Below are 15,087 nucleotides of genomic sequence, written 5' to 3' on the forward strand. Positions count from 1 at the left end.
GGAGGAGCTCGAGGCGTTTGATGTCATTGTCGATGCGTATGGGTCGCAGGGTCTGTGGTATGCGGCGGAACGGTGGTTGAAGCCTGGCCCCGGGCATGTGTATGTCTCCGTTGGGCCGGCGTTGGAGGCGTATACCTTCCGCAGTGCGGTGGGGGTGTTGGTTAAGCAGATGTTGAATCGGCTCTTGCCGGTGTGGCTGGGTGGGATAGACAGACAATATTGGCAGGTTACGGCTTGGGTGGATGCGAAGAGGTTGGAGAGGCTGAGGGTGTTGGCTGAGGAGGGGGTCTTGAAGACGTGGATTGGCGGTGTTTGGGGGTTCGAGAATGCGATTGAGGTGAGTGGCCCAGGTATTCGTGGTCAAGGTTGCTGGCTGATGTGGTTGCTAGGCATATGAGGTCTTATTGAGTAAGCATGCGAAGGGCAAATTGGTCATTCGTGTTCAGGATGAGGTACTGTCTAGGACTGGAGATTGAGGGGGTTCTATTTCTAATATACATTCTTTGGTCGCATTGCGAAGGCATTGGTCCTTGAAGGAGCTGCTGAATGAGCACGAGTAAAACCAGAAAACCAGGACTTGTTGTTGAGAATATTGTTTCAGGAAGAGTTGTACCAGGCTTAAGGAAGGGCAAGGGGAGCATGAACGTCTGACTTCATTTTACATTCACAAATGATACCCATCCATCATGACAATTACAAGAAACAGTCCCATTTACGCACAATGTTACGGAAACCGATCTCCAGGCCTCAAGATCAGCCTATGCAGATACTACCAAGGCTAATTATTGCTCCATGTCACTAGAGATCAATCTTCCCAACATACGTGAGGTTGATGCGGCTGTCTAATGGTTCTCTAACTATAGCCTGATGCTGACACGATCGCCGAGCCCTGCATAAACACCTGCAATGCAGCAATCCAGAAAAAAAATATAGGAGCATGTCGTACAGAGTATGCATTGGCCAAAACTCTCCTTGGAGAGTCATTTTTCGCAATCCTTCAATGCCGAGTGGTTGTTTTCAAAATCTCCACGTGCAAGGTGATGTTGCACGAGAATACGAGGCAGGGATCCGGCGCATGGGCACTTCATGCTGCTCAACCATCGATGCTACTACATCATGACACTATGAGCTTCTTGACATGCGGTTGGAATGCTTACAAGCATTACCTGAAGTCGAAGTCGCCGCGGTCATCCACGACACTCTACAATGCCCAACACAGCATCGCCCTAATTCCCTGGGCGTCAGGATTCGAGCCCCTCAGGGTTATCCATGTCAAGTAACGTCTGACTCAATGACTTGATGACTTTGGATTCAGGTCATCATGGGTAGACAGGATCATCCTTAGATCAGTAGTGAAGCACAACTGCCTGCATCTGGCATTGGTGCAAGTTATTTTCGAGACTCTTGCTGGTTCTTGTTTGTGGCACCGCACACGGCAGCTGGCCCGACTCCGCGGGGATCGAGATGCCAATTAGACCGGAGAATTATTTCATTGGTGTTCATTCGAATAAGCTGGTGAGATATGAAGTAGAATATGCAGATTGGTGGTACTTTGATCCACTGTACATTTAAGTAATGGTGTGAGTATTCCGATTATCAAACTTCGACTGCAGTCTCCTCGCTCAAAGAAGACTTACGATGCGAAGATGGAGACCGATGAACTTCTGAATGATCTCATTACGCCTGTTGCACACCCGCAGAGACTTACTGCGCTCTAGAGGAAGGTCATCGTCGTTTTCATGATAACCGAGAACGCGAAGCTGTGCATCCCTGTTCATCTCCTCCAGAGTAGCGCCATATCAAGTCAGAACCAAGCCAGTGACTCAGACCAAAATCCTTCAGACTTGCTTCCCGGGTCTACATTGCTCTTGACGAGGCCAAGTTAGCTACGTCGTGAGGAGATCACTCAACAAAGGAAGCCTAATTCATCCCTGCCAGACGGAAAGGTATGGCTCAAGCTGGCAGCCACACAGTCAGCCAGACACATTCTTCCTGTGGTTAACTCTATCGCTTCGTATAGCAACAAGTCTCCGCGTGATGGGCATCAACAGATACGTAAAACGTCAGCCTTTTTTTCATCATTGGTTGGCTTTGGGCCTTCTATTCTCTGCAATGCGAGAATGCGGTCTTTTTGAATTGTCAGGCTCATTCTCCGTCTCGAATGTCCGTTCTTGTGGAACAATGAGTGCAATTCTCAGGGCTATTGTCGATGTGCGAAATGTGATGACAACAACCAGAGGGGCACAATGGAAAGGAGTAAGGTATAAGTAGTGCCATTTTACCCTGGAATCCTCACTCATCAAGCAATGCTTACATACCTACAGTTCTACTCACCCTATATCCTCCTCTCTCTCATCACCATCCCACTTGAACCCAGGCCCATCTCATTCACTCCTCAACTGAAGCCCCCGAGACATCAATATGCAACTCACCCCTCTTACCATTGCCACCCTCCTAACCACCGCAGGCGCAGTCGCCATCTACAAACCCGCCGCCGGCGACCGAGTCGACGTCTTCAAGGACTGGCAAGTCTGCTACAATGCCGTCAAGTAGGTAGCCCGCATCACCACCAATCCCTTCACTCCGCCCGCAACTGTCACCTGATTAAAAAATACTCTCCAGCACTGACCCCCAGCAATTCTGCCTCTACCTCACCAACTTCGTCGAATACCTTCCGCAGATCCTCGATCTGCTCAACCACCAGCCGGTGCAGCGGGGCGCGGGCTGCGTGACGATTCCTGGGAAATGTTATCCGGGACTGCGGACGACAAGGTACGTAACCCCACACCCCTGGTACTATCCAGACTTTGTTGGGATAATGGGTTCTAACAGCGTGGATCAGTCCCTATCGCGTGCGGGCGGCGGAGTGCGCGGATCCGAATACGATCTACGCCGAGTCCGGGGATTTCTGGCCGTCTCAGTCCAAGTGCCCAGCGACGACTCTTACTAGGGTTGTCAGGGAGTAAACGGAAGTGGAAGTCTGGAGGTGGTATTCAACGTACCTATGTTTTGATGTTTTGGGGTTTCATGCATTTGTCTTTGGATGGTGGGTGGAAAGATGATGGGCTCGACGTGGGGGGAGCGGATCTCAACAACGCCGGTCAAGGGCCACCAGAGGTTGGATTGATCGGACGTAAGAATTGCTGTATGGATGCAATTACATGGTTGTGAAGTGTACCGGTCGTCCTTGGCTACTCTTGATCATAGACTTTAGAGCGGAATGCATCGTACCCGTAGTCAGGGAGGTGGGACCGTGAAATAGTTCGAGGAAAGTCTAGCGATGGCACGTTCTGTGCACGAGGGCCGTCGGGTTCAGGCCTTTATGCTGAGCAGAGAATTCGTACGTATGTCGGCCTCAGCCTGTTAACCATTATACTGTAGCTCTCGAATAGCTGCGCGATTGATTTTGATTGTCTCTGAGATAGAGCTCCATGGGGATGTGATTGGTGTAACTGCTGCAAATTCAGTCGCAGGCCGCAGCAGCCCTCGCATGCATCAATTCAATTTTTGGCTGTCCGATGCAGGAACGGCTGCATGATCATATACTGTGCATTCCTGCGGCATTAAGACAACACCTCCGCATCAGAAACCACGGACGACCTAGCCGCTTATCCCTGACCAGAAAATTCCAACGGGACCCATTCTGTGAACGAGTATCCAGTGCATGTCAAAAAATCGAGATTCTATTGTTCATGTCCGAAGATGCAACTATACAGACAAATGCCGGAAACCCATCACAATGAAGAAAAGAAAAGAAAAGAAAAGAGATCCCCGAGCAGTGCCGGGCCAGAACAGGGGCCGCGATTGTATCGCCGCCCGGCCTGGAAAGTGGACACCGACCGTGGCTGACCCCCGGGGTGTGATGCAGAGGACCTCGCGTAGACAAATAAAAGTGGTATCCTAAAGTCGAATTTTGCTGAAACTAACGCGCGCGCGAGACTGATGACTTCAATTGCGTATTCATATGTTGTCCCTGTTTATAGGGAGGTGTTGGGCTCGGCCTCCTCGTCCTCGACTTCCCAATCGCCGATGATCTCGGTGGTGTTACGCTTGCGCATGGTGGAGATCCATTGGGCCTTTAAGTGATGAAATCCTTCGGTTAGTCCATGGTCTTTGACGGAAGTGAGTTGATGAGGAAAGTTGGAAGGAGTAAACTCACCTCGTAGGATGTGAACTCGCCGTTGACGCACTTGCCGGGCTGCAGGGCGTATCCTTCACCGGCACACTTGGCGGACTTGTAGGCAGTCAACACCAGGTCACCCGGAGTGGCCTTGATCGACTTCCACTTGGAGCTGGCGAGAGTGCCGCACTCTTCTAGGTTAGTACCATCGGTGGAGGAGCCATCGGCGTCGCCTTTGCAGTCCTTCTCGGTGTATCCCTTGATCTCGTAGGCTTGAATGGAAAGGCTGAGGGCCAGGGCGACAAGGAGAGATTTGAGCTGCATGTTTGGATGATGAGGATGAAGATGAGCAGAAGAAAATCGGTCAGTGATCGAATGGGTGGATTGTTGGAGGTGAGAGAATGATGGGGATTTGAGTATGGCGAAGGGAGGAGACAGAGCGGGCGGTCGGTCGGTGGTGGTCTTGGGTTTCAGGAGAGAAAAGAGGAAAGAACTTCTAGCCTCAACAAACAGGCTTCCAGGCTTCAAGGCTTCAGGGGTGGGTCAGGCACACCCGATTGTATTTGTTGCTATTTGTCCATCCCCTCAGCGCCGCTGGGGCGAACCATTCCTGTTCGGTGAAGGATTGGATTGCAGCGTGCCAAGTTTAGAACCTCTGACGACGACCACTGCAAGTCAGATTCATGTGTTTCATCGTTCTGGAGAACTGTGCAGCACAGCCAAGCAGCTGATTCTCCTTGGCAGGAACACTGCTAGACAGATGTATGAGTATGATGCAATTGACAAGCAATAATCTAATAGTCGAATCGATGGAGCAAGGCATTGTACTGAGTACTGTAGTATTGTGCGCCCCCCCCTAGGTCGCTCCATCCTACTACCGAATGGGGCCGATCGATCAAATGTGGCCACTCGAAAACAACGTCACCCCACGCCCCAGCCTTGACCTGACACCGGGCCGATAGGAAAAGCAGTGCATGCATGCTGAGACAAATGCGACAATCGGCCAGACCTCAGCCTTGAACCTTTTACTTTCGTTCCTGCAGCTGGACTCGGTCAATTGGAAGAATATAAGGAGGATTGGTCACGTGTGCACTTCTCTGTGTGGTCACGTGAGTGACCTTGACACCGCACAGCACAAGCTGACTAAGTCAACTCATAATCGGTGGTGGACAATCATAACCTAGGTAGTTACTTTCTCCCCTTCAACTTAGCACCTTCAAGCTACGGGCCAGATTTGCCTTTTTCGATAGGTCTCCTATCGTTCGATCTATAAGCAGTTTATCTTCCATGAATTACTTTGAACTGGCCCGAAAAATTGCCTTTCCCGGGATAAATATGGCTGGCAAGCACGATGATATAGGTATCTCGAGGCCTCAACCTTCGGAGAGCTGGCTGGCTGCCGCGATCACGTTTGCAACTCCAAAAAACGCTCTATACTTCACCTGAAGTCAAAAATGAGTACTAAATCGAGATAATTCAATGTTTCTCGTCCGAAATCTACAAATCAATCAAAGAGGATGATCGTTCGAATGCTGGATGGTCTTGTAAATATCCGAGGCATAGTCAGGACACCGAGAAGCATTTTGTTTCACCGCAGCTCATTTCATCTACTTAGCACCCCGACTACTGTTCGATCCGATGGCCATTGTCAGCACCGGCAGGATTCGAAGTTGCGGTAGCAGTTTTCCCCGCCTGGACGTCTTCGTGGCCCTTCTCGACCGGTGTCTCGGAAGTAGCCTCTTCCTCATCTCGCGCATCAAGATGTACGTTACGCAGGAAGAACATCACAATCAGCATCGGAGCCAAAGCCGCCAGAGCAGCAATTGCCAAAAGGCGCTGCGACTCCCGATAGCTGCGGTCAATAGCATCACGAGCAGCCGTGCCAGGTTGATATTTCTTCGCCACGACAATAGAGCTGAAGATGGTGTGCGCCTGGGGTTTGAGCGCATCGGGAAGATATTGCTCCAGCTTCTTGGGGAGGGTGCTTCGCCAGATGGCGCCAGCCACACTAATTGATACACTGGTCAGAATACGCCGATCGCACAAGTACAGGCGGGACACTTACCTAGTTCCAATGGCTCCTCCTACGCTCATAGAAGCAAAGAATACTGCCGTCACGACGGAGACTTCCTGTCTGGACACGACGGCTTGGACGGAGACCTGAGCTGCGGTCTGGTAGAAGCCACGCCCGATTCCGATCAGCGATTTGGCCGTGACAAAGGCCGCCTCGCTTCCTGTTTTGCCATTGCCCATATCTACGAGGTAAAGAACAATGCCCATGCCGAGCACACAGAGGGGGACGCCCCCAAGAACCCAAATTTGCGAACGACGAGTATATTTCATGAAGAGCGAGGCGAATATCCCTGCCACTTGAAAAGCTACTCGCAGAGAGTTGCTGCAGTCATCAACATTAGCATTTGGTTCGATTCGAGAGAGTCATGTGTTATAGCATACTCAATCCGGGTGGCATTTCCAGCCTCAAAGTGTCCAGCTACTTGCAGGTAGCTTGTGAAGAACACTGTGAAGACGGAGTAGTGGAAAAAGTCCAGGGCGCCCAGCAGGCAAGCAGCGGCCACGGTGCGGTTGCGGATCATCCGGTATGGGACAAATGGCTTCTTCGCGAACCAGGCATCCCACGCCAGGAAGGCAATTACGAACACCACGCCCATGACAAGCATGGCAATGAAAGAGCCGTTGTGTTGCCAGGCACCACTATTGCCCGAACCAGTCAGGGACAGTGGGATCAAGAACAGCGACAGCCCCAATAGGAGTAGCACGGCCCCCGGTAGATCCAGTTGAATCCACAGAAGATCATAGACCCGACGCCACCAAGGATCCTCACTTTTCCACCCCAAAGCCGTACTGATGCGGACTCGTCGAGGGGCACGGTGCTGGTAAAGCACCATGCTTCCGACCAAGGGTGCTGCAGCAACGGGCAGCACAATTGCCCACATACCCCATCCCCAGCGCCACGTCGAGTGGTCGAGAATGTCTTGCGCAACGATCGTGCCTAGGTATAATGTCGGGATAGTTGTCAGGGAGTCGGGCAGTGTCGACCAGATACCTCGATTGACCAAGTTCGTTACGTCGGCGACGAATACTTGCTGGGTAAGGGCATAACCTGTTGAACCGATGGCTTCGAAGATTCCGGCGGCCTGCTCGTTCAGAGGAAGGGTCAGGTATGCTTATAATGCTAATAGAGGAGAGCATACCATATACTGCGAGATGTTCTTGCAGCATGCATAGATGACATAGCCGAGTACCTGGGCGATGATTGAGAGGATGAACATTTCAGCTCGGCCAAAGACCTGGAATTGTTGTCAGCATGGAGATTGAAGAGGTACAAAGCTTTCGTACATCGCCCAGTTTAGCAATGATCGGATATGAAGCAATGCGGGTGATGTTCATAACCACACGCGCAGCACTCATGGCCGAGTGCTGCTTGAAGGCGCTCGTCGTGTATGCAGTGTAAACCTGGGTGGAATAGTCGGCAAAGTTGACGGCAAAAGTGGCCAGGAACAGGCTACTACAGTCAGGCATGATCAGAACATTGCGAAGTCCGACACCTACCCAACGAAAGCAATGATCAAGCCTGTCTTGGACCAGATCCTCCGCAACTGCTCTGCTCTCTGGACACCAGCCTGAAGGCTCTCCGAGTCCGCCTGAGGGTTCTGCTCATGCTTGGTACTTTCCACTGAATGCTGAGTTGTGATCTCGGCCATGTTGGTTGAGGCGGGAGCAAACGACTCTTTTGTCTCTACGGACAAACTCATGGCGCTGCTCATCGTAGGTCTGCTTTTTTGCTTGCCCGACAGCAGTCCTTCGACCGAAGGGAGTCGGCGCAAGAAATAAGAATTTCGACCGCATGCCCAGCGGTGGCGTTTATTAGCATCAGGCGACGCCGAGCTTTTTTTTCGTGCATAGGTCCGGCTTCTAGCACTGACTCATGCAGCCATAATTCCTGATGCCTCCACTGGCAATTCGTATAGGTCGTTCGATTGTGTACAGCGGCTTCGGAGATCTAATCTAATCTGGCGATGCCACGCGAGATGTCGGACGACCCCCGTGAGAGTTGGTCATTCCAACTCCGCAGACCCCGTTTTCTTGCCTGGACCTTCTCTGACTGGCCTGAGGGAAGTTCAATTCCGGATCAGATAATGGATGCCAAGGGCGCCAAGCGGAGCCAAGACCGTCCGCTGAAGGCAAAACGAAGCATCCGTCGGAAGCAGCGTGGGGGTGCACAATCAATCTGCTTCCGATCCGGCACCGAACATTTTCCGTCCCATTTGTGTGTCATAAAGGTATCCTTGTGTCTTTCTTGTGACTGTGACCATAGTTGACACCGCGACAACATGACTCAATGGACCTTTGCCCGATCCGATAACGGCGGAGTCCCGAATGTGGCAGCATGGACTGTTTCCAACGCACAGGGATCATCTTATCAGATCCAGCTTGCGTGGCCGCTGAGCTGGAACACTTTACAGGTCTTGGCCAAGGTCAATCTTGTGTACGTCTGCCAGCACATCTTGCGCCGAGGTTGAAAAGTTTGGCGACTCACATGAGCTAGTTACCTTGTTGACGGAAACGCCGTCTTCGGAACTGCATTGGATGCTGTTCGTCGCCATCGGCCTGTTTCACCCGATGAGCCGGGGACTATCGTCGTCGCGATTGGCTATCCCTTGACCGACAGGGTTTATGATCCTCGCCGTACGGTGGACTTGACTCCACCGTGCGAGAGTTATGTTCCCCCAAAAGGGCCCAATGGCGAGCCCCGTCCTGAACCACATGGCGGGGCGGACCAATTTCTGTCCTTCATCAAGAGGATTGTTGAGCCATTCATATTGTCTTCGGTTTTTCCTTCCGTCACACCCGTCAAGACTGCCCTGTTCGGCCATTCGTACGGGGGCTTGTTCGCGTTGCATGTCCTGTTCACGCGACCGGAGAGTTTTGACACTTTCTTAGTGGCGAGTCCGTCAATCTGGTGGAATGACCGGTTCATATTGACGGAAGAGGACCAACTCTATGATAGCCCTGCATTTCGATCTCTCCCCAGGGTGCGCCTCTCTTATGGATCTCAGGAACAGTTTCCGGCCCGTCGTCGAGGAGAATCGCAGGATGTGTACGAAAGACGGAAGAAAGGTGCTGCCCAGCGTCGTATGACAGACAACTGCGATGAGCTGTACCAACGACTGACCTGTAGTGGCCGGGTGATGTGTGAGAAGAGGGCATATGTCGACGAAGATCATGGAAGTGTCATTGCACCTGCGTTGAGTGGGGGGATTTTGTTCTTTTTGGATTCAGTTCCAATGGGACCTTGATACCACCTGAGCCAATTTGGTCCATTTTGAGGAAAAGAGAGTTGATCTGGTTGTTGTGGTTTTGGCGAGAGAGAGAGAGCTCTGGGAACTCATCGTATAAGTCCGATATATATCCCCAACAGAATCTTCTGCACACGGCCCACAAAAGCCACCATGTCCCTACTCGGACTATCTACCATCCTCACAGTTCCCATATTTGTCCTGTATACATATCTCTCTATATGGCATGCTTTTCGCCCCGAGGAGATGCCCGGGGTGATGACTAATTCGGCGGCGAAGGCACGGACGGAACTCCGCCCGTCGGCGGGGTCATTTATCGCTACCTTAACGATCCCAACTACATCCTTCGTTCATGCATAAAAGAACAGGTCTCATCTGAGAACCACACGGATAGATCGGTGATGCAAGCTCTATTGGTGCTAGATGACTGCTGAAATTTGATCTCAAATATCACGTCATTGATTAGAATGGATCCATCACCTCTGGCCCGACGTCGAGACCGTCGGGCTGCCCCCCGCAGCCGGACCACCACAGCATGCGCTCGCTGCCAAAAACGAAAGATTCGGGTAAGTCCCTTCTGCACGATTGATGTCATCGAATGCTGGTCTTTTCACCTGACTCAGGCATTAATGGATTTCAGTGCGATGGGGTTGTTCCTGTCTGTGGCGGTTGCCAACGGGCCCGTGTGGACTGCATTGAGGGGTGGAATGTCCGGGACATCTCCCGTAGGTAAGCTAGTCTTGCACTGTAACTACCTAGTTTCCGCTGAAGTTCTCATTGACATCTAAATACAGTCATGTGGCAGAGCTAGAAATACGCATTGAATGGCTGGAGTCAATCATACAGGAGCACTTGCCACATATTGACCTCAGCAAGTTTGACTCTGGTCACTTGAATCATCCTCGGAGCTCTGAATACGGAGTGTCTACAAGTTCTGCTACTTTCCAGACCCCTGTTCCGCAGACTGCGCATACTAGAGATGGCTGGAACCCAGCTCGTGACGTAACGGATCAACTAGGTTTGGTATCGGTCAATGCTTGGGCAGATCTGCGCTATCTAGGGCCCTCTAGTGGGCTGTTCTTCACGAGATTTGTGCTGACAGGCCTAGAGCGGCGAGCTGAGATAGCACGAGAATCACCCCCTGCTTCGAAGAACGATCAATTCGTCCCTGCGGAGCTTCTCGATATCCAACCGAAAGATCTGCCATCGGACTTAAAACAGGCGCATTGGTTGACGCAGGCATATTTTCAGGCGGTCCATTTACAGTTCCCGTTTCTTCACAGATCCACTCACCTGGAACTTCTTCAGAAGGCCTACAGCGGCGTGGATGTCACACCTATTGATCATTTTCAGATTTTCATGGTTTTGGCTATCGGTGCCACCATTCGATCTCGCCAAGCAAAAGTGCTACTTTCAGCTGAAGGCTACTGCGCCTCTGCAATTCTCCATTTGGATGCCGTTTTTCATAAATCTTCCCTGCGCGGTGTGCAGAGCATGCTGCTTCTACAAATGTACACGATCAACAATCCAACCTCAGGGATCAGCCTTTGGACCCTCCATTATAACTCCCTGGCCGCCGTAATGGAGCTTGGACTGCATCGCAATGTTCAGGGCTCTGCCTTCACCGAGTTCGATCAGGAGATGCGCACCAGGGCTTTCTGGTGCGTCTATATGATGGACCGCTACTTGAGCACCTTGCTCGGCAGGTCGATAGGTTTAATAGACGAGCAATGCGACTTGAGGGTACCTCTCCCGTACCGTACATCTCTATTGATGAAGAAGGCACTGAACGTTACAGTTACCGCGAGAAATCAACGATGAAGACCTGAAGCCCAACCAAGAGATACCGGCTCCAGCCACTGGAGCTATAACCGATATGTCTAGCGCAATCCATCTCTTTAAGCTTGCCCGGTTCAACGCTGAGATCAAATGTGTGCTATATTGTGTCGACCGAAATTATCCCCCATACACGCAGCCTGCTATAACGGACGTCAAGGAATGGCAGGAAGATATGCTGAACCGTCTGCGCCAGTGGAAGTCGTCCATCCCGTGCCATCCGCCAGATAGCCCCGCATGCTATCTGAATGACCTGCTAGAAATTAAGTACTACGAGCTCGTGATGCTGGTCGTACGCCCGAGTCCGCTCTTCAATCATCCCTCCAGAAGCCTGATTCGGCAGTGCTTCCATTGCGCCTTGGAATGTATTCGGCTCTACCATAAGCTTTACGTCAATAGTATGCTGCACTATAACTGGATGAATGTACAGTCGTTGTTTCTATGCGTGGTGACGATATTCTATTGCGTCTGGGCACCGGACGGGGTGGGTGACGAAACCGACCTTGATACTGTTTTACACGCACTGAAGTCCGCGTCCGACATTCTCAGCGCCACCGGAGAGTACTGGCTCGAAGCCAAACGAAGCCGCGATGTGTTGGATGGCATCACAAGGGCTACGGTACGGCGGTTCGCGCTGAGTCTTGCGCGCGCGGGCCAGTCCTCGCCATCACATCCAGGGGGCGACATCCATCGCAGCCCTGGTGATCAAAGGATAGCTGGATTGAATAGCTTGGATACTGGAGCGTATGCCGCTGGTATCGGACAGGCCGAACAGATCTTACTTGATCCGTACTATGTCCCAACGCAGCAGCCCGCTGCCACATCCGAGCTCCTGTCGTTCTTTGCGGGGCTCCAGTCCGACACGACTTTGGACTGGTGGAACCTTCCGTGGGATCTACCGGGCGGGATGGGAGATATGATGCAGAATATGGTCTCTGGAGGCCAGTAGCTTGATATCTTTGCCAAGGGCCATGGATATCTGAAACTGTGAGTGCGGATCATCGAGCGGTGTACGCCCGGATATCTGGACCTAGAGACCCCAGGGGGGAGGTGGAATCCTAGCTGAACGATTTGCTGGGGACTTATTCGAGACAGCACATAACAAGTTAAGCAATACAAACTGAGAAGCATTTATCTATGACAGGGAGCCGGAAGCGATGGTTGCGGATGTAGCTCCGCGATGGTGCCCGCATACCCCGCACCATTAGTCTGCTCATACTCATATAAGTATCTTGTCTTTTCAACCTCTTTGCCCTGGTAGCCATCTTCCTCACCCACAACATACATACACCCTTACACATCGAAACGAACTCACATATGTACAATGCCCCTGTACGAGATTGAGCACAGCATTCCCCTCGACAAGCCCCAGCGCGATGCCCTCGCTCAGGCCATTACCCACATCCACACCCGCCAGTTCACCACCCCGACCCTGTTCGTGAACATCAAGTTCGTGGACGCCCGAACCCAGCACAACTATGTCGCGGGGAGGGAGGTTCGTAGTCGCACCTCACTATCCTTTCTCCTTACGTGAAAGCAAGGCCAGCCTGACAGTACGATGAAACCTCGAATAGAGAAGCATCAACCGCATCATCGCCTACGTCCGCACCGGCGGTTCCCGCACCCACGCCGACTTCGAAGAGACCTCGCTGCGCATTGCCCAAGCATGGGATCAGATTGTGAATGCAGGCGGAAAATTCGGGAAGGAGCGGGAGTTGAGCCGGGTGTTTGTGATGGGGGCGATTGTTGCGGGGCTGGAGCATGGGGTGTTGTTGCCTAGGGCAAGTCTATCTTTCTTTGTGTTATTGCATCGCGGGCACCACTACTAACTCAGATTATGAATTTTAGGCGGGTGAAGATGGGAAATGGCTGGCACAAAACACGGAGAGGTTTCAAGAGCTGGCGGAGCAAGGGGATGAGGATTTTCGGGAGTTGGTGGAGGAGATCAAGGGGCGGGAGGATTTGAGGAGGTAGACTTTAAGTTACAGTGCATGATTCGGTGCCTTTGGGAGGGGTCCCGCCTGGCCGTGCCCTAAGACGGGGCTGCGATCGCAGCGGCTCGTGTGTCCGCTTGGGCTTGTTTTTTTGTCCTAGTTCAAATTGATTTTGATCATTACAGCCCGATACCATTAGCTTGGTACTCCTCACCTATAATACACCAGACAGATACTGACCCTATCTCACTCAGAATTAATACTTTGAGGCTTATTTAGTGACTCGGATAGGATTATTAATCATTGCATATGTCTATCATGAAAAAGTCCTCATCTGAGCGATTTTTAGTCCCTGAGGATAAAGGCATCTGTACGAGGCTGTTCTCTATGAGGAGCAAATGTGATAAAGAAGTTCCGCTGATGGATGGCCCCTTAATGCTCATTGACAAGCACGTACCGATACCGGGCCTTGCCAGCGTCCATGTCCTGAATGGCCTGGTTGGCCTCCTTCATCGGCACCTCCTCGACCCACGACCGTACATTCTTGCTCGCGGCGAGCTCCAGCATCTCCCGAATCTCCCCGGGTCCCGCCATCAGTGAGCCCGCGACTTTCAGGCGGCGGAAGACAAGAGCTTCCGCGGGGATGGGCAGGGTGCCGTCCTCGGGCACACCGAGCTGATGGAAGCAGCCGTCGGTTTTCAGCAGAGAGAGGTAATCACGAAGAGGCATCTACCACTCGATTAGCATCGCTGCGAAGAGTACAGGACAAAGCAGTATATACCTTGGAAGATGAAACGGTAGAAATAATCAGATCCAACGACCGTGCATTCTTCTTCGCCCAGTCCGGATCCTCCGCAGTGGCAATATAGACATCCGCCCCCAGCGCCAAAGCGTCCTCCCTCTTATCCCCGCGCCTCGAGATGGCAACGACCTTCTCTGCACCCAGCGCTTTGGCAAACTGAATCGCATAGTGCCCTATGCCCCCGACCCCAATCACAGCCACCTTCTTCCCCGGTCCGCACCCATTCTGCCTCAGCGGGGCGTAGGCCGTGATCCCAGCGCAGAGCATTGGCGCCGCGAGCGCCGACGGGATCGCGTCGGGGATCTTGACCACGAAATGCGAGTGCGCGCGGTGGTAGAGGGCGTAGCCGCCGTAGGATTTGGCCCCGTTCCAGTGCCGCGCGTTGTAGGTTAGCCCCAGCAGGCGCGGGCAGTAGGTCTCCCGGCCGGACGAGCACTCCTCGCAGGGCCCGTCGCGGTTCAGGCAGGCGTCGTTCTGGGCGCCGACGCCCACGCGGTCGCCGACTTGGATATTGTTCTCAGCCTGCGAGCCGACGCGCACAGCAATGCCGACGATCTCGTGGCCCGCGCAGCAGGGGTACATGGCTGGGCCCTGTAGCGGACGTTCAGTTGGATATGGTCGACGAGGTCGGGGGCTTGGAGGCTGAAAGACTTACCCAGCCACTGCGGAGAGTGTGCAGGTCGGTTCCGCAGATTCCGCAGTGGGTGATTTTGATGTCGACGTCGGTCTCTTCCCAGGGTTTGGGTTCGAACTCTTGCCAGACCATCTTGCCCTCACTCGCTTCGGGGCCGAGGCCCATCCAGCCTTCAAATTTGTACTCGGTCGTCATGGTGTTGGTTGAGAGTTTTGGTGTGTCGGGGCGATTAGGGCTCTGAACGGAGAAGCTGGGCTTGGAATCCAGGAGCATCATTCTTCGCCCGGATCAGTGTACGCTTTATAGCCCAGGTTTGAAGAGGCCACAACCTGCTCGGTCGCGATATCGGACTGGTTTCTGCAACACAGTGCTCATATCTGACGCTATCGCGTTAGTTTGGCTCGGATAAGACCGTCTCCGAGTGAATACGATCCCGCGGAGTG

General features: G+C 52.5%; 8 protein-coding genes across 8 annotated transcripts; 5 read left to right on the forward strand and 3 right to left on the reverse strand.

The window, feature by feature from the left end:
* Positions 1-13: 13 nt before the first annotated feature.
* BO72DRAFT_501088 (uncharacterized protein) lies at positions 14-476 on the forward strand (the record flags this gene model as incomplete). Its single annotated transcript, XM_040948941.1, has 2 exons — positions 14-337; positions 390-476. Coding segments are annotated over 2 exons (411 nt in total), but the record flags the coding sequence as incomplete, so codon positions are not given.
* A 1,667-nt stretch (positions 477-2,143) lies between these two features.
* Positions 2,144-2,966, forward strand: BO72DRAFT_531993 (uncharacterized protein; the record flags this gene model as incomplete). Its single annotated transcript, XM_040950409.1, has 3 exons — positions 2,144-2,549; positions 2,623-2,772; positions 2,843-2,966. The coding sequence occupies exons 1-3, from the start codon at positions 2,422-2,424 to the stop codon at positions 2,964-2,966; spliced, it is 402 nt and encodes a 133-aa protein (XP_040796273.1). The 5' UTR covers positions 2,144-2,421.
* A 974-nt stretch (positions 2,967-3,940) lies between these two features.
* BO72DRAFT_279001 (uncharacterized protein) lies at positions 3,941-4,680 on the reverse strand. Its single transcript, XM_040940258.1, has 2 exons — positions 4,160-4,680; positions 3,941-4,076 (listed from the first exon to the last, which is right to left on the reverse strand). Exons 1-2 carry the CDS (start codon positions 4,442-4,444, stop codon positions 3,978-3,980), a joined length of 384 nt encoding a protein of 127 aa, XP_040796274.1. The 5' UTR covers positions 4,445-4,680; the 3' UTR covers positions 3,941-3,977.
* A 737-nt stretch (positions 4,681-5,417) lies between these two features.
* Positions 5,418-8,031, reverse strand: BO72DRAFT_452813 (putative siderophore iron transporter). The gene is made up of 5 exons (XM_040945824.1): positions 7,478-8,031; positions 7,333-7,428; positions 6,575-7,275; positions 6,186-6,515; positions 5,418-6,128 (listed from the first exon to the last, which is right to left on the reverse strand). The coding sequence occupies exons 1-5, from the start codon at positions 7,658-7,660 to the stop codon at positions 5,744-5,746; spliced, it is 1,695 nt and encodes a 564-aa protein (XP_040796275.1). The 5' UTR covers positions 7,661-8,031; the 3' UTR covers positions 5,418-5,743.
* A 35-nt stretch (positions 8,032-8,066) lies between these two features.
* On the forward strand, positions 8,067-9,765 carry BO72DRAFT_279083 (alpha/beta hydrolase). Its single transcript, XM_040940259.1, has 3 exons — positions 8,067-8,627; positions 8,688-9,662; positions 9,718-9,765. Exons 1-2 carry the CDS (start codon positions 8,473-8,475, stop codon positions 9,436-9,438), a joined length of 906 nt encoding a protein of 301 aa, XP_040796276.1. The 5' UTR covers positions 8,067-8,472; the 3' UTR covers positions 9,439-9,662; positions 9,718-9,765.
* On the forward strand, positions 9,766-12,519 carry BO72DRAFT_279084 (fungal specific transcription factor domain-containing protein). Its single transcript, XM_040940260.1, has 3 exons — positions 9,766-10,167; positions 10,233-11,181; positions 11,237-12,519. Exons 1-3 carry the CDS (start codon positions 10,037-10,039, stop codon positions 12,221-12,223), a joined length of 2,067 nt encoding a protein of 688 aa, XP_040796277.1. The 5' UTR covers positions 9,766-10,036; the 3' UTR covers positions 12,224-12,519.
* Positions 12,520-12,539: 20 nt separating this feature from the next.
* On the forward strand, positions 12,540-13,336 carry BO72DRAFT_452816 (uncharacterized protein). The gene is made up of 3 exons (XM_040945825.1): positions 12,540-12,769; positions 12,849-13,055; positions 13,123-13,336. Exons 1-3 carry the CDS (start codon positions 12,599-12,601, stop codon positions 13,246-13,248), a joined length of 504 nt encoding a protein of 167 aa, XP_040796278.1. The 5' UTR covers positions 12,540-12,598; the 3' UTR covers positions 13,249-13,336.
* Positions 13,337-13,537: 201 nt separating this feature from the next.
* BO72DRAFT_521086 (NAD(P)-dependent alcohol dehydrogenase) lies at positions 13,538-14,839 on the reverse strand (the record flags this gene model as incomplete). The annotated part of the gene is made up of 3 exons (XM_040949734.1): positions 13,538-13,937; positions 13,990-14,601; positions 14,666-14,839. 3 exons carry the CDS (start codon positions 14,837-14,839, stop codon positions 13,641-13,643), a joined length of 1,083 nt encoding a protein of 360 aa, XP_040796279.1. The 3' UTR covers positions 13,538-13,640.
* Between the last annotated feature and the right edge of the window lie 248 nt (positions 14,840-15,087).

This window comes from Aspergillus fijiensis, assembly GCF_003184825.1.
Source record: "Aspergillus fijiensis CBS 313.89 unplaced genomic scaffold BO72scaffold_78, whole genome shotgun sequence".
Classification (NCBI taxonomy): Eukaryota; Fungi; Ascomycota; class Eurotiomycetes; order Eurotiales; family Aspergillaceae; genus Aspergillus; species Aspergillus fijiensis.

Bases quoted from the DNA above. Each gene is read 5' to 3' on its own strand.
- BO72DRAFT_452813 (XM_040945824.1), bottom strand. From the start codon at position 7,660: ATGCCTGACTGTAGTAGCCTGTTCCTGGCCACTTTTGCCGTCAACTTT. The intron at 7,429-7,477 runs GTACGAAAGCTT...CAACAATTCCAG, and splicing joins TCATTGCTAAACTGGGCGAT to GTCTTTGGCCGAGCTGAAAT. The intron at 6,129-6,185 runs GTAAGTGTCCCG...TGTATCAATTAG, and splicing joins GGAGGAGCCATTGGAACTAG to TGTGGCTGGCGCCATCTGGC.
- BO72DRAFT_279084 (XM_040940260.1), top strand. From the start codon at position 10,037: ATGCTGGTCTTTTCACCTGACTCAGGCATTAATGGATTTCAGTGCGAT. The intron at 10,168-10,232 runs GTAAGCTAGTCT...ATCTAAATACAG, and splicing joins GTCCGGGACATCTCCCGTAG to TCATGTGGCAGAGCTAGAAA. The intron at 11,182-11,236 runs GTACCTCTCCCG...TGAACGTTACAG, and splicing joins ACGAGCAATGCGACTTGAGG to TTACCGCGAGAAATCAACGA.
- BO72DRAFT_279001 (XM_040940258.1), bottom strand. From the start codon at position 4,444: ATGCAGCTCAAATCTCTCCTTGTCGCCCTGGCCCTCAGCCTTTCCATT. The intron at 4,077-4,159 runs GTGAGTTTACTC...CATCACTTAAAG, and splicing joins GCGAGTTCACATCCTACGAG to GCCCAATGGATCTCCACCAT.
- BO72DRAFT_452816 (XM_040945825.1), top strand. From the start codon at position 12,599: ATGCCCCTGTACGAGATTGAGCACAGCATTCCCCTCGACAAGCCCCAG. The intron at 12,770-12,848 runs GTTCGTAGTCGC...AACCTCGAATAG, and splicing joins ACTATGTCGCGGGGAGGGAG to AGAAGCATCAACCGCATCAT. The intron at 13,056-13,122 runs GCAAGTCTATCT...TATGAATTTTAG, and splicing joins ATGGGGTGTTGTTGCCTAGG to GCGGGTGAAGATGGGAAATG.
- BO72DRAFT_279083 (XM_040940259.1), top strand. From the start codon at position 8,473: ATGACTCAATGGACCTTTGCCCGATCCGATAACGGCGGAGTCCCGAAT. The intron at 8,628-8,687 runs GTACGTCTGCCA...CACATGAGCTAG, and splicing joins TTGGCCAAGGTCAATCTTGT to TTACCTTGTTGACGGAAACG.